General features: G+C 38.8%; 1 protein-coding gene across 5 annotated transcripts in view; it reads left to right on the plus strand.

The window, feature by feature from the left end:
• The window catches only part of inpp4b (inositol polyphosphate-4-phosphatase type II B), a 98,938-nt gene that overhangs the window by 64,146 nt on the left and 17,481 nt on the right, over window positions 1–17,311 (plus strand). For all 5 annotated transcript variants that reach the window (XM_079462264.1, XM_079462263.1, XM_079462265.1 and 2 more), the window contains 4 exons: window positions 1,591–1,699; window positions 9,747–9,930; window positions 12,836–13,099; window positions 14,308–14,446. In XM_079462264.1, coding sequence (XP_079318390.1) covers window positions 1,591–1,699; window positions 9,747–9,930; window positions 12,836–13,099; window positions 14,308–14,446 — 696 coding nt within the window. The remainder of the gene's footprint in view (window positions 1–1,590; window positions 1,700–9,746; window positions 9,931–12,835; window positions 13,100–14,307; window positions 14,447–17,311) is intronic.

Raw genomic sequence — 17,311 nt, forward strand, 5'->3', positions numbered from 1 at the left:
CAGCACAGGAAGCTATAGCTGTTTTTAAACATTGGTTTCAAGAGTATTATTGATAACAAAAACTGTTACAATATATAAACAAACTTAATTTGATTGACTTGTAAAGCACAAATGATGGCAGTTGATGTACTGTATGTATGTATGTATGTAAAAAATTGTCAGTAAATTTAAACTGTAAGTAAGACTATATATTTTATTTATATTGAATATTATTTAGAGTGCTGTTGTGATAAATGTAAAATTTCAAAATATTGTAATATATATAATATATATAACCAGCCCTCATATATAAAAATGTTATATAAATATATAAGAATCTTTGAATATATAAGAAACCAATGTACGTATTATACTCAGATTAAGTATGCAGCATTTAAATACATATTCGGATTAGCAAATCTACGATCCTTAGCCACAATTGTTCAAAAGACACAGCCTCCCATGTCTCCATTTATAGAGACAGCAGAAACCAGCACAAATGGGCTCGAATTGGGCCAGTGTGACAGATGTTCCTGCTCTCTGTATGCAGTATACTGTATGGCACTATATTTATTGTATGAGTGCACTGTTTGAAACAGCCAATTAGACGTTCTATAAGAGACCGGGGCGGCGTGGGGGGACAAGGGTGTTGTAGAAGTCGTTATGCGAGAACCCTGTCTTCATTAGGAGGGGAGAACTTCCCTAGGAAGCCACAGAGGCTGTAGATCGGGCCGATTCGACCATCCTGTTTCTCTGGGGTCAGTGTATTTGAAGAGGGTCTCATTAATAGCTTTTTAATGGGTAAAAAGCCTTGTTCAGACAGCCAAAGACTTTGTCGCTGTGTGTAGCTTGTCTCTTGATCTGAGATCGTTTGAAGGCATCCCTAGCTTTGGTTGTCCTAGTAACAGTTTGAACATACCCTCCAGTAACTGACAAGAGACGGACGAGCTGCTCCATTGCTTTACTCCTATTAGTTGTAGCCCACAAAAGTAGCTCATTATTTGCATAAAGTTGAACAGTTCTCAACTTTTGGGGCTTGACTCCTGTCGCTGGTTACGCCCACTTCCTGTCGCCAACGGTCACTGTCGCTCGTTTGGCCGGAAGTCGCCAGTTCTCCATTGAAATGAATGAGATTGCGTCGCTCTGCCGCTGCTTGTTTCTGGCAGTCTGAGATGAGCTCGCTCTCTGTGCAGACTAACCATATTTTTACAATGTATTACCTGTAGATGGTCCCACTGGCCTTGGTGACTGATTATTTTATTCAGGGTCATTCGGAAAAGGCTTGTTGGGTTTGTGAGGCATTGAAGAAATCTTTGTATATCGTCTTAACAAATATAGCCATAGAGAAACATCAAGATGATCTGTGGCATTAGAATTGTTTCTTTAGTGCATCAATTAAGCGTGAACAGAACATGATCAGAGATCATTTAAAATATAAAAATGTATGAATTAATTATAGTGGCGATGATGATAGTTATGTAAATGGTTGAATACTTTCACAAAACAACAGGACGCCCACAAAACAAGAGGAAATCCAGGCATAAATCCTGCTCAGTGGCCTTGTTGGTGATTTGTGAGGCCTGCTGAAAGATGTTGCTGTTTTCTCCACAGATTCTGTGTATGATGTGGTCACAGTTGGAGCTCCAGCAGCCCATTCGCAAGGCTTCAAAAATGGAGGCTTGCAAAGACTGGTCAGCAAATACGAATCAGAAAAGAAAAGGTAAGTTGATCTCTTTTAATGCTGTGTATTATTCTGCTTTAAGGGTGAATTTTTTTTTATAACACTAAAATGAAACAGCCCGAGGCTGACTTATGAATCACAATCTCACTGGTGTGCTTTTACAGACAGATATAAACATTAGAACAAATGTATTTAAATAAATTCTCTGATCAAACAGAATCACATATAATCATATTTGCATTCATTTATTTAGCGGACTCTTTTTTCCAAAGTGACTTAAAAATGAAAGCTTGTAACATTTTGTCTAATGTTTAAAGGCCTCAAATGAATATATTTCAAGGTCATACACTTTTGAGGTCAATATATTGTTGACGTCCATATATTGGATCATATTGGCCCCAGAGTCACTTATTTACATCTGAGGTTTTTGTGGACCGTTCTATTGAAACTGCAGTGAAAAAAGAAATGTACCACCGTCAGTAGACTAGGTTTGTCTCCAGGGAGATAAACAAAATAGGCTCTCAATGAGAGAAAATATTTGATTAAAAAATAACATTATTAACTCGGCTATAAAATGCACACGTGAATAAGATTTCAGCGTTCGAATGATGCAAACCCCATTCAGCTGCCTGGATATTTGTGTAAATACGCTGCAACTCATGTGAATTACATTCAGTCTTGCCAAATAATGTTATTTACACATTAATTTCCCCCATTGCATGTTATTGAGAAATGCAGCATCGCTATATTGTCTGTGCCCCTGTTGTTTTGAATTTAGACTGTGAGCGTCGCAACTTAACTAAAACATTGCCACAAAAAACAGCACGAATCAGACGCAAACACTGCGTGCGGGCAGTAGGTCTGGTTCTGTTGAGTGTCTGAACTGTGACCAGTTTTTGTTCCGTGGCAACATAATTTATAAATTCAGCGCTGGCTGTGAACATTTAGTCGGGTCTGTCATCCTGGGGCTGAAATGGGCAGTCTTGGATTGTTTAATGGGACGTTCTCTGCGTTTGCGTCTACGCCGTAAATTCTTTCCCCCGTAATTTAGCATTCCCTTCACGATAAATCAAAATTGAATTACCTCGCTCTGAAGAACAAGCAGTCTGTAACTTTTGTTTTTATTTACGGCCACGACGAACGCCACATACTCATTTTTAATTTTTCCAGGCATTGGCAATATTAGCACAAGAGTTGCAGTCTTTAGTTTCTTGTGTCGATGATGGGAGAACGTGACGTGGATTGATGATTTCAAAGACCCAGTCAACACTTGCAGTGTTGTATAAAACACATGATGTACAGCAGTCGGTTTAAGCCCTTACTCAAGATCTCGCAGGGGTCATATTGAACAAGTCTTGAATCAGAAAGCAAAATTACACATTCCTCTTCATCCAGTCTTTTTAGCAGCCTTTTTCAAATACGTTTGGGGAACCCCTTTATGAGTCATGATTATATTGTCATGAAGAATACTTGCTGTTTACTATGATAGCAATATAGCAGAATGGATTTTGAACGTTCATGCTCAGTGTTGGCTGGAATATGGAATTGGTGTGTTGTTTTTTCTCGGTCTCTCGTCCTTAATAACTTTAATAACCTCAGACGTGACATTTGGAGCAGGGGCCCTTGTGAGGTCCCATTGGTGTAACATTGCTTGTCGCTCTCTGACTGTGATTTAATTACATTTCTCAAGGCTCCAGACTGCCGCTTAAATGGTCACAAATGCAACAAAAAATCTAATAACGTCGCCGCAGTAATCTAATGGGCATCAGCCACAGTGAGGAAACCTTTATTCGTTTTGATGTGTGGTTTTAACTGACTCAGCTGGTGCACAACAAACAACTTGCAAAATTGTGCACAACAGTGTTTCCTGTATAGATGTTTAATTCAGATAGGAAAATCACATTATACTTTCTATTTAATTTACTATTATGCAATGACACAACAACTTATTTGATCTTTAATTTGTCCTTTAAAAACATTATTTAGTGGCCAGTTTGCATTCTGGAGCTTTATGCTGCTGTCTATAAGTCCTCTCACTTCTCTTCTCTTTGTCTATCTCTCTCTTTCTCTGTGTGTTTGTCAGCCCTCTCCTCGTTTCTTTTTCTCTTTATTTTGACTTCTCCTTCTTAAATTCCTCACTCCCTGTCTTTCGCTCTCTCGTCTGCCCTCCGTCACTTCTTCACATCCTCATCTCTCTCTCTTTCTCTCTCTCTCGCACTCTATCTCTGTTTGTGAGCCCTCTCTATCTTCCTTCCTTCCTTCTCTCGCTCTCTCGCACACAGGAGACATGTTTAATTGGGGAGCTCTCTACATACTGAGTCACTTTCTCTCGACTGCCGCAGCTGAACGGTGATTGAAGCAGAAACGACAGTAGTTTGTCTGTCACATGAAACATTTCAAATATGAATGTTCTGTTCTCAAGAGGAGACTCAGTCATCTCGGGTTCAGTCCTCCAGTGATTGTCATAAACAAAAGTTTCACAAGTTCTTCATTATTCGTCTCTCTGAGCATTTGAGTTTTGCACACAGAAATGAAGATCATAGCCAGGTTTTGTGCACACAGTCCAGTCTGAGGAGTCGTTTTCGTCCGTGTGAATGTGACCATTTCGCTATAGCTTGGTTTTTACTTTTCCTGAACCCTCAGAGAAACTGGTTCATTAAAAGACAGACAAAAGAGCAATTATTTTAGGTTGGTTATTTAAGATACCGAGCCAAACCAGCGAAGGGAAAGCAACATATTCTAAGGTTTTTTGGCCTCCAAACCTTTGGTGCAGCATTGGGGGAGATTTATCGCCCGAGTTAGCCGATGTTACAATGCAAGGACATTTGCCGTTTCAATAAATTTCTGAAAGAGCGTTCGTGCTGCACACTAATCCAAGCAGATACCAGCCAAATTTGTTTCCTACATAGTTACTTCACAGCGGCGATTGTGTAGTTCTCTGGCTTCATGTGTCCTTCTGTAAACCTCAGTGATGCAGTGAAGGCTGTAAGTCACCTGTTTTTTTATTATTTTATACTTCATTTCAACCACAAATTTGTTTTGTATAAATATGTTTTCAATGTTGCATCATCTTGGACTATTGTCACTTTACAGATAAGGACATACAACCCGAAGCACACACCCATATTGATTTGCCCGCCCTTGGTGACCTTCTCAGAAAGCAAGCTTTTATCGTTTCCTTTGATTAAAAGACAAATCATAGAACAGACATGATACTTGGTCATTATTAATTTATCACAGGAAAAAGAGTGCTGGAGTAAAAGGGACGAGAGTGCTGAAAGCAAAATGAAAGAGACATTTGTCTGTCTTCCCTGTCTGGAGAGCCAAGAAAGAATGGCAGCCAGGGAGCCATGGGTTGATTCATCGGGCCGGGGCGGACGCTCGGCCCCATGTAATATTCAGCTACATTGCCTTTGATTGGCCGGCTGTGTGAAAGCCAATCAATATCCATTCTCATGTTCCCTGAGGCCTCATCTAACAAAAAGAGCGCATTTTTTTCTCCTTAATGTGTACGATCGTGCTACTTTACGCCTTTATTTTCATCTGATTTGTCTTTAGTTTAAGCGAGAGGACATGACTTTAATGGCTAGAATTTATTTCCATCTTTTAGTATTGGATTTAGCTCATTGCTCACTGCACAATGCTAATTGACTTCTTCCACGTGGCGAGAGGTGGAGGTTTGTTAGCAGGTGTGTATTTTACCTGCATATGATTCAGATGGTATATTCCGATGGGCAAGGGAATTTGTGAGATGCTCATTGGAGCATAACGCAAACTTTTGGTAATGTGTTTCTAAAAAACAAGCTAAAAAAGATACAAGACTCTTTAGTTGAGAGGAAAGCGCATCATATTTTAAGACTTGTTTTTAAGGAATGAATCTCAAATGAAAGTCTGTGTTGTCTTGTTGCGTTGAGAGACTTTTTTCACTTTGTTTTGAAAACAAGCACAAAAAAACAAGCGAAGTGACGTAAAAATTCAGTTACTTTAAAGATATTTTCATAATAAAATGTGTCTCAGGCAGTTTTACTGGATACATGCTAAGGTTCTTTTGTAGCACAGCTGAAAAGTTTCATAAAAATGTGTTTTATCATTGCCAGACTCCAAATCTGGACTATTAATAAAAGATACACTGGAGACATACTGTTGGCCTGAACACACTCAGGGCTTTGGTGCTTCCCGTACCGTATTTTTATTTCCATTGATAATTTATGAATATCTAGGGTGGATATTAATGGATATTTTTAAACATTGTTCATCCTTTGCACATGAAGGATTTGGCTAATGGGTGCAGACCTTTTTAAATGTCTCCTGCTGTTTGGTGAAACTTGCTTTGCTTCCATGCTGTGTGTTTGTGAGGCTGTAGTCTTGGATTATTTTAAGCTTGTTTCACACAACTGCTAATTTAAACAGAAATAATGTTTTGAGAGATGTGAGCAGTTCAAATCTAACACCGTGTCTACATTGTCTACATACGACATTTCAAATGCATAATAGCCCATTATAATTTTGAACTTTGTCCACACTGGATGCGGCGCAGCGTGACCCATTAAGAACAAGCAGGTTGTCATGTAGCGTCGCGTCCGGTGTAGACACGGTGTAAGACACCAATTCAGCTTACAACTACTAATGTAAACAAATCCATAGTTATATAACTGATTCAAGAGAATAAAACCACATAACTTTTTTGGTGTTCCAAAAGCTTGTTAGTGATGAGGCTGGAATCTTCTTACATTAAAAATAGCTTACAAACAAAAAAAATGCCATATTATTGATTTCTTATATTGAATATTGAAGTATAAATGTTCAAAGATGACTTTTCATAACCTGCTTGTTCCAGAGGGTTTAAATGTATGTTACCTGATGTCTTGTTGTTCATTTCGTCCGTATTCTCCGGCCGCTACACAACAGTACTGAGCAGACAGCACTTGCGCGCCTGACAGCCTTGTTTTTGTTTATGTCAAATTAGACATGCCGTCTGCTCAGACTGAGGTCTGCAGAGACCAGGATCCGTGGCTTAAAGATTTGTGAGTGCTTTTTGATAAATGAGTCGGTCGCCACTGTTTGCTTGCTGACTCGTGCCGCTTGCCACCTTGGCAGAAGTGATGTTGTGTTAAAGCAAGGTTGATAAAGAATCTCTTTTCAAACTAGATAGGGTCTCGCTCTCATGAGGCATTTGCCCAACAAGTCATTAACCATATGCTGGGTCTCAGATGGCATTATGTCTCCAGCACTTTCTGTGAATCACATCCTAATAAGGTTTTTAATTAAATAGTGCCGCTTTCTGTTGTCCTGGTTTTCTGCTGGTTTGCTTGATTTGCAGGACTCTGCATGACCAAAATCTAAAATTCTGTTTCCTCGGTTTGGCCTTTTTTGGGGGGGCGGGTAGGAAAGTAGAGAAGAAGTAAAAGACTGTACTAATGGGTCAGATGTTTGACGGAAGAGATGTGTTTAGCCGATCCTTAAAGGCGATTTAATTTCTGTTATATTTTTAGGAAATATGGTATTAGCTTTCATTATGACGCAGACGACACTCAGCTTTCCCTGTCTTTCTACCCAATTTCTACTCTTCCTCTCTCCTGGATTGTTAAGAAGAGATCAAATCCTGGTTCAAACTTAATTTTTGTTTAATACCGAGAAAACAGAGATCCTCCTCGTTGGTACTAAATCCAATATAGCAAAATTCAATAGTTTCTCACTCTCTATCAATTATTCTTCTCATGTTATGAGTCTAGGTGTCGTCCTTGATAGTACACTGACTTTCGAAAAGCTTGTGAATAAAATACCTCAGTCTGCTAATTTCCATACACAAAATATCAGCCGTCTTCGTCTTTTCCTTACATCCAATTCCACAGCTACTCTTGTACATGCCTAAATTACTTCACATTTGGTTATTGTAACTCTCTTCTGTTTCCGCAATACTCCTTCATAAACTTCAATTGGTCGAGAAATCAGCTTGCCGTATAATCACTAGAACCTCTTCCATCGAGCAGATCTCTCCAGTTCTCCATGGCTTCCTGTTAAATAAGGAATAGAGTACAATATGCTGCTTCTCACTTTCAAAGCTCTACATAATCTTGCCCCAACATATCTCTGATTTGCTTCAAAAATACACCCCAAATTGTACTCTTAGATCATGTTCGTTTAGTCACCATGGGGTCTAGGGCATTTAGCAGGGCCGCTCTGGAACTCCATTCCTCAATCTATAGAAGAAAAGCGAAAGTGACCTATTTGTCAGATATGGTGACCCATACCCGAAATGTGACCTCTGCATTTAACCCATCCAGAGAGTAGTGAACACACGCACTGCAAGTCGTAAACACACGCACGCCCGGAGCAGTGGCATCTATCACTGTTTGACCACTTTTAAATCACGTCTTAAAACGTATTTGTTCCTGATCAATCTTAACAGTCAATAATTGTTGTTTGTTGTATTGCTGCTCCTTACAACTCAATTTTATGGTGTCCTTGAGTGTTTTGAAAGGCGCCTTAAAATCAAACATATTATTATTATTATTAGTCATGATGTACAGAAACAAGTTAGCATTGTAGTGCCTCTTGTTCCCTCCAGAGGTCACATGGTTTGCATGTCTTGAAAAGGCAGTTGCAAACTAGTTTCTACATGGGACTACCAGTGTTGTCAGGGACATTAATCTTCGTAACATAAAATTAAAAGAAAAAGCATTTTGGACACAATTCCCAAGAAATTCAGCATGAAGATACATCCAAAGATTACCTTCTAATCAGAGAAAGAGAATTCACAGAATAAAGTTTGAATGAGTTTATGGAAGCTTACCCTTACAAGATTTAACAAATGGTTTACTACAAATAAAACCAAAAACAACAGGCTATACTTAAACCTTGGTTTTGCTTGAGTAACAATAGTTTAACCAGGGTTTTTGTACCAAACCCATGGTTATACAAATGGTAATCAATATGGTTAATTTTTACGAGGGTGATGATTATGTTATGTCCTGTTGTAGTTTAGTTTTTTATTCATGACAATTATATTTAGGCTTCGAGATTCATAAATGTTGTCTTCGTTGTGAAGATTGTCTTGATGGACAACACAATGATTGTAACTTTTGGGTTGGCCTATGACAAATGTTATCACTGCAACATAACTTCCATGTGTGTTTTAGCAGAGCACACAATGCTGAAAACATTTACGTTCAAACGTAAAAATGAACTTTCCACAATACTGTAGGTCCCATTTAAAACACACACATGGTCTTCTAAGGATGCTTTTATGATTCAAATGAATTGCATCGTATCTGCTCAAACAAACCAATTGTCTTGCTACTGTAAAGGCTACACTAATTTTACAAGGATACTCACTTAAGAGATTAAAAATGTACTCGAGTAGGTAACATCGCTCTTTTTATTTTGTTATATATCACAAAACTGATTATAACCAGATTCAGTACAGACGTGAAATCAATCACTTTCAGCCCCGGCGGTGTTTTCAACACGCTCTATCATCTTGCTTTGGTATGTGTCTCCCGTCTTTAAGCAAGGTATTTTATTCGCTCAGAGCTGCAGCGGTTAGTGATTCTCTCAGGAGCCAATTATCTGAAGAGATGAGCCCAGACTGTCTGAGTTTCGCCCTGATAAACTGATCTGGGATCCGGATGCTCTTACTCCGCCTCTAATCTCCACCATCGCAAACAAATACAGGGACTGACTTGGGTCCAGCCAGGCGGGCCACATGCACCTCCCAGCGTGGCTGTACATCCTCTTGTCATTATTTATTGCCTCTTTTCTGCTAGTGGTCTAATTATGGATGCATTTCTTTGATAGTGTTAATAGAAATCTCAGAGCTTCCATTAAAAGCAGACATGAATACGCTACGCAACGCAGTTTGCTATTAGCTTTGATTGGTTGTAAAACCCTGTATATAAAAAACAAGTACATTCAAAGGAGCTATTTCTTTACTGGCTCCTGAGCTCAGACCGATCCCATTCCGCAATCCCGTTCCGCAATCCCGTTCACACACACCATACATATAACAATATGACAGCCTTCATGTCCCTGCTGACATTTATTCAATCTCTCTCTCCTGTTCTTCTCACCGCCCACCTGTCTTCAGCTATAGCACGCCGTATCAGTCCATCTACTACCCTCCAGAACAGACGGCCAGGGCCAGGGAGATTCTGGGCATGGTGTCCCAGCTGCAGCCTCTCATCTCTGAGCTCGCTGACCAGCTACTGCAGGTGGCCCAGCAGTGCTCCATCCAAGCGTTGAAGGACACACTCAAGAACCTAGAGGATAAGGTGAGACCAGTTTCTTATCCATGACATCCACCGGGGGTTTAAAGAGACCTACACTCGAAAAGATGATGGTGGCTTTACAACAATGGTGTACAAAATAATTACAAAATCTGTAAGAATACACTCAGGTTTTATTGCAAAGTGTGGTATAAACACATTATCATGTTTACAGTTTGAATTCTACTGTAATTATTTGGATCTAAAGATGTTTTTTTCATTGTGCATGGTTAATAATTCTCAAATATCAGAACTCTAAAATGTAAGATTTTGTGCTTGCACAAATCATTACACCGGATTCCGTCTCACTGCAGATGGCACCAAATCTCACCTCATCTCACACACAGTGTTGCCATGTATTTCCATTCACACACGACCGCAAGTCTTGGCTTGAAACGGGTCAGATTTACATCATTGAGGCAGTTTGACAAACAGCCAGTGCTTCGTCACATCCCTCGGCCAAAACCAACAGAAGTCTCCAGTCTGAGTAACTAGTTTTGAGGCCTTCATGTTTTATGGGTGTAATTAATGAATTACATCTGCTGTTGTCGGTGGGCAATCTGTGACACAGAGATTGTTTCTGCCTCGGTGGAATAACGACAATCAGACGCCTTCATCGCTTGATTCTCCCTGTCGCCCCTCGTCATCTCCTTGATTAGAAGTGTGACGGCGGCCGCCTGATTCGGAAGCTGAAGCTAGCTGGCTCAAGTTGATTGAAATCTCCAACCGTGAGCATGTGTTTGTGTTGATTTTGCAGGGGTCTGTGTGCCTTTTTCACCACCGACCAGGGCTGAGTGATGAAGCTAAAAAATATTTAAAATATGTATCTATATAGCTTTTGCCTTGTCCCCTTTTTGCATTCGCTCTAAAAACGATCTTTTCAAGCAAACAGTCATAATGTATTAATAAAATTGAGTAGTTAATTTTAAATTTAAATAAAAATTTGTAGTAATAGTAGTAGTAATAGTATTATTATATTTTTTCTATTAATATGTTTGTAATAATGAAAGATGATTATTATTCTTATATTTGTATATATCTATATTGTTCGAATAAAGCTGTTTAAATAGCATTTTTTTTTTACTGTAAGTTACTTACTTTTACATTTATTTATATATAGGACTTTATTGCATTAAACATTTTCAATCTGCTTCAAGGTTCCTCTAGTGCAATCATCCCTTTAACACTTTTCAGAGTAAATACATAAATATTGATGTATATATTGAATGTCTTAAAATAGCTGAAAAGGGTCACACAATATATATTTTTTAATAATATCAACAAACCTTGAGGCAGTAATTGTTAATTCCTGTCCAGAGACCCGCCACACCACATATTTTAGACGTCTCTCTTCGTAGGCCTGTCAGCGGAGCTCCATAATCTGAACTGGCAGACAAAGGAGACATGTGCATTGTTGGGGTCCCAGGAGTGGAATTGTAAACATGATCATGTCATTCACAGTTATGTGAGTTGTTATGACACAACATCACACTTACAACATTTTATCACGTCTGATGTCTGAGTGCTGTAATTGTAAAGCCCTGGATAATGTCGACAGTTGTGTATGAGATTGAGCTGAGATTCAAGTTTTATAAAACTACATTCAAATATTCCACTTCAATTTCAGACCGGCGAGAATACAAAAGAGATTGAATTTGTTGCTATAAATTGTGTTTAATTGTGAAATGTGATTATCATATCTGAAATAGCGATCAGTGGGTTGGGGAAAAGGTCAAGGCAAACAGCTCATTCGAGCAACAAGAGCATCTGCTCATTTGCCTGTGAAAAGCAATGACGCTGTGTAAAGCTTATGGCTGACGGCTGGCAAATTACATTGAAAAGATAAGCAAGCTGGGGCTGTGAATTTGCTAATAGTCTAATGGAGCTGGATGAAGTTGGGACAGAATGCGAAACGCCCGGCCTAAACAGGGCCCTGAGGGCGGTGGACAGCAGTTCCGTGGCTTTTATGTGCGGCCTGCCTATGTTCAAATACGAATTGTTTCAGTTTGGAATGCTTTTATCGCTTGTTTTTTGTTATCAAGTGTTTGTTAGTAAGAATTACAATGACTCAATTTAAATACTAAAGGTTTTATTTGACTGTTTATTGAATTCAGTCTTAGAAGTGGAGTGACACCCGTAGTTAGCCGAAGTGTGAATGCAACATTGGGTGTTGCACCAGTTTCTTTTTTTATTCCATAAATAGTTCTTGTCGTACATCCAGGTGCACAGTCTGAGAATATAACTGTGATGTTGCAACTGTCCTGTTTTCAGAATTTCTAAAAAAATAATTGAATCGTGTGATGTTGATGATGTTGCCGTGGAGCTGAAGCTGAGATGAACCACATCTGTTGTCTTTTCATTTCTTCTCTTTCATCCGAACGTCTTCATTCGCTGTTCTCCGGTTATCGTCCGGCCGTTGCTATTTGCTCTTGTCCTTGGTTGCTTATTAGCTTTTCAGAAATGATTCTCTCCCCATCTCTTTAATCTTCCCACTCACTCTTACGCTCCGTTGTACTTTAATGAAAAGCTGCCTTATTAAAATACCGGGTTATCAAATGCTCACGGGGGTGTCCTGGTACACGGCTGCTTTCAACCCTGTGGACTTAGGGTTAAAAATACTTTCTTGTCTAACAGTGCAGCATGAATTCAATGTTGGGAAAATGTAGAAAAATTACATTTTTTTCTTAGATAATGTTCTCTCTGACAGTTTATGTACTCTATATACACAAAAGTGGTAAACTAGTCATATAATATTATACTAATATAAGATATAACAACATGAGTACACTAACTTCTAAAGAAACTTTTGTCTTCAATTGATTACGATCAACCCCTCCAAAAATTCACCTCCATAACCCCGACCCCCCCACCCAACCTCTCTCTCTCTCTCTCTCTCTCTCTCTCTCTCCAGACAAAGCAGTTTGTGCACGCCCTGAAGGACGAGTTGGTCAAGAGTGCCCTTTTGGCCCTGCATTACGCCCGTCCTGGCTACGTGAGCAAAACGTCCAGTCCGTCCAGCCAACCCAAAGCTGATACGAATGAGAACGTGACCGCAGAGCTGCACACCCTCTGCAACAACGTTGCCAGCTCTAAGACGGCCAAGAAAGAAAACAAAGCGTCTCCAATCCGCTCCGACTCCATCCCTCACCAGACAGAGTATGACGAGGAAGAATGGGCAAGTTTTGTTCAGTTTTATTTGTTTATTGCTTTATAAAGCATGCATATTTTATATATAAAATAATGCATATTTTATAAATGTAAAAGTCTGTCGTCAAACTTTAGCATCCTGTGTCTTTGGCGCTACAGACACGTCTGATCCTCCGTCAGCGTAGCATCAATTTAAAACCTGATTTATTTTTTTAATTGATTTGTTTCACACACCTGGCCCTCCGTATGTCTGGACTGTGCTCTTCAGCACATCACAGAGACGCTCTGAGGTACAAAAACAATTGGCACGGACTTATTTGATAGAATCTCAAGAGGCTGAAACTAATTCTGTAGAAATAGAGACATGAATGAGGCGAGGTAGGAGATGGGGTTAGCCTTGTCGCATTCAGCAGTCGCTTTTAACGTCTGTTAGGAACCTTCACCACATTAACCGAAGGATATCTCGTATTAAGATGCTTAAAAATAGTGTGTTTTGTTTGTTTGGCCATCGTTACTCTGAAAAGCAGGTGATAAAGTGTGGCGTCTAGCTCCTGTTATTGCCTTCTGGTGTGTGTGTGTGTGTGTCATAACTGAGGCTAAAGAGAGGATTAGAGGCAGAGATAAGACAACCATCTCTAATCAATGTCAAAATAACTCCTGTGCCCTTGAGCGCCACTCGGAGAGGTAAAGGATAAACAGACCACCTATAAAGGGATGCTCTAGGTTTGCTAATACTTTGGGCTTAAGTGGTAAAAAGAGAGGCAAACTTTTGAGCGCCCTGTGATCATAGTGCTCTGTGGGGAGTCTTGAAACTTTAAACGCAGGATCAAAACTGGCAGTTTCTTCATTCTCCTCCCCGACTGCAGCCACAATCCCCAAATTCAGTTCTCGAGTCATATAAGAGTTGAGGGAATAGTTCAACCAAAATAAAATCACATCCTTATGTCATTCCAAACCTGTATGACTTACTTTCTTCAGTGGAACACAAAAGAAGATATTTTTAGAGATATTTTATGTTTTGTGCCCATACAATGAAAATGAAGAATGAAATTCTCAAAATATTTTCTTTTGTGTTCTGCAGAAGAAAAAAGTAATACAGGTTTGAAATGACGTGAGGATGAGGAAATAATAAACTATTTTAATTTACGATCTCTTTAAATTATCGAAAATATGTAGAAGAAAAACATGTTCTTGTACTCACTATTGGTCCATTAATGTTTGGTTTGCCTCTTCTAGGACAGGGTGTGGGCAGGCGTGGCCAAGAGCTTGAACTGTGTTATCGCCGCGGTGGAGAAGATACAAGAGTTAGAAAACAACAACCAAGAGTCGGCACCTGGTCACGCCCTTGCGGATGTCATCACCTCTCACAATCCTGGTGTGTTATTGACACATGACAAACCACTACACTCCCACAATAGCTCTATTTGAAGTATTTCTCCAAAAAAAATTTAACCATGAACTTATACAGTCTTTCTGCTAGTTACAATGCACAGAAAAGCTGTCACAGCAACTTTTCAAAATGTGTTTATTTGCTTCTTTGAACTTTATCAAAAGTAGCAGTGCATTCAGTGTATATTTTATTAGTTAAATTAGTTTATTAGTGTTTCTTTGGGAATCGAACCTGTGACCTTGGCATTGATAGCGCAGCGATTTTACAGCCAGTTACATAAGCAAGAGAAAAATAAACAACAATCCATCTGGGTATACTCAGTCCAAGCACATTTATCAGATCGGTCATTTGAGAGATGAGTTTTAGCAGCAATTCACAGTTTTTTTGCCAACTACCCACACAAAGTGTTAAAAAGTGTGAAAAGCTACAACCAATGACATGCTGTGCAAGTGAGAAAAACTATTTTCACATAGTCAATGCTGCCACCCATTGGAAACAGACTGAATTTGCAGTTTTGCAATTCTCAATGTAATGAACTTAGACAGGGCAATACATTTGCTTACGATTATGTGTCCATACCAAACTTATTTCTAGCCAAATTTGATTTAACGTTTAGAATAGCTAACTCTTATTTATTGTTTCCCTATAAATGTGTAAACAAATTATTGGTCGCTTCAAAAATGCATTGCATCTGATGTTATCAATTATTTAGCATTATCCGTCAATTAATTTCACAGACTTTTAACGTGTGCTAAATTACTGTTGACATCATACACGGTTTGCAGTTACAAGTTTGCAGTGTTATGTCTAGAATATTTGCAGTGTCGTGTCATTGTAAAAAATATTTGAAACAAATAACTTACAAAGGCACTACATTCAAATGTATGATGAATTGATGGACCTGTTGAGTTTGATGTGTCGTAGCTCGAGGCAAGAAGTGAACATGAAATTAAAGCTATGAAGAAAGACGGCTATGTTGCAATTAAAATCGACAGATACACCCCAGAAGGTGTGTATCCATCAAGCGGGATTCTTCAAAGGCAAATCTTTGTGCGGAATGGGGACATGCAAAATAGAAATGAAGATAATACTGCCAAATATCTGATGACTAAGTCAAAATGCATTCCTCAAAGAAGCTGCAAAACAGAACCTGCTTGAAAACAAACACGATTTGAATGCACAACCGATTCAGTCATTAGATTAAAAAAACACTTGGATGCTATTTTGCTTTTTATCCCCTTTTAGTGTGTAAAGTTGCTGTTTGGGCATTAAAAAGATCTGCAAAGTTAAACATTTCAAAGTCAACTCTAAAGGGAGATATTATTTGTAACTCACTTAAACAAATAAAGACTGAAAGAAAAATAACTAAACTGACAGTTAGAACAATTCATTCTAAAATAAAATGTTAACTTTGTTTGACATGTAAATTATTCTTTACGTTAATTAACAGGTGGCTTGTAAAAAGTATGTTTTTTCTAACCAAATGTCTGTGATGAACGTGGTGGAAGAACCCAAGTGCAGGCAGCGAGGATGAAGGGGTTAACAGAAGCTTTAATATTAAACAAAACAAACGCCCACGATGGGGAAAAAAACTAACCAAACTTGATTCAAAAACTGAAGCAAACAGGAAAACAAACAAGGTACTTTAGGGAATAGATACACTCAGTGGCGGTTCTACATTGAATTGCACCCCGAGCGAGAACATCTTTGAGCGCCCCCCCCCCTCGAAAAAACTAAATTATGTCATATTTTTCTTGACCTAAACTACAGTGGTACAAGTTGAATTTGTCATTAAAATGTAATTGTACCACTGTAGTTGAGGTCAAGAAAAGTATACATGACATTGTTATAAAACAATTTGACAGAGTATTAACACTTAATGATATTTTACTGACATTCAATTTGTACCACTGGAAAAAAAGTGGTCAGAAAAAGATTCATGACAGTTATAATGGCCTCATGACAGCCAATGTCAAAACCAATATGACAGTTAACCCAGCTGTAGTGGCCTTAATTCATTTATCTTCTTATTGGTTATTTGTAATCACGTGTTTTGTTGTGTTCACTTCCGTTTCCTTTATATTCGGTGTGTTATATTGTTTGTCGTGGTTGGTAGGGGGTGAGCGATGGGATGGCCAACTTTCTGTTGACCGTACAAGTAAAATGTTTGTTCTGTCAAATAAAACAACTGTGACACGTACAGAAGTGTCTCTTAGGCAATATGGTTAGATGCCGAAACACCAGCTAAGTAGTGTCTTACATTCAATTATTAATCTGCTATGTCATGTTTTTATGACAATTATGACAGGTTAAGATGTATTGGTTAATGTAAATTTGTCAACAAAGACCTCAAACAAACAATATTTGCATTAAAAATGTCATAATTGAGCGAATGACACTTAATGACAGTTGTCATAAACATGCATAAAACCTTCATATTCATGACATGTGTGATGTAGCAAATAAATAGCAAAGGTTATGTTCGTCTTAGAAACTAGCTACAGATTGGAAAATTCTGTTTGCTCATTGCGGGACCTTACGTTAACCCAACTGATGGAAATAAATAATAATAACTGAACTTGTAACAGTTTTGTTGCAAAGCACAATATTATGGTGAAATTAGATCTCGTGTTTGTTGACTTAAAACCAAATTTGTTATATAAGTGTTGTCGGTTCTACCTGCCCTGCGCGGGCCTCGAACCGGTGTCTGTACGAATGAGAGTAGGGCGCTCTAACGACTAGGCCAGGGGTCGGCAACCCGCGGCTCTAGAGCCGCATGCGGCTCTTAAGCGCCGCCCTAGTGGCCCCCTAGAGCTTTTTCAAAAATATGAAAATTTAAATATAATTTCT

This window comes from Barbatula barbatula (genome assembly GCF_947034865.1).
Source record: "Barbatula barbatula genome assembly, chromosome: 8".
Classification (NCBI taxonomy): domain Eukaryota; kingdom Metazoa; phylum Chordata; class Actinopteri; order Cypriniformes; family Nemacheilidae; genus Barbatula; species Barbatula barbatula.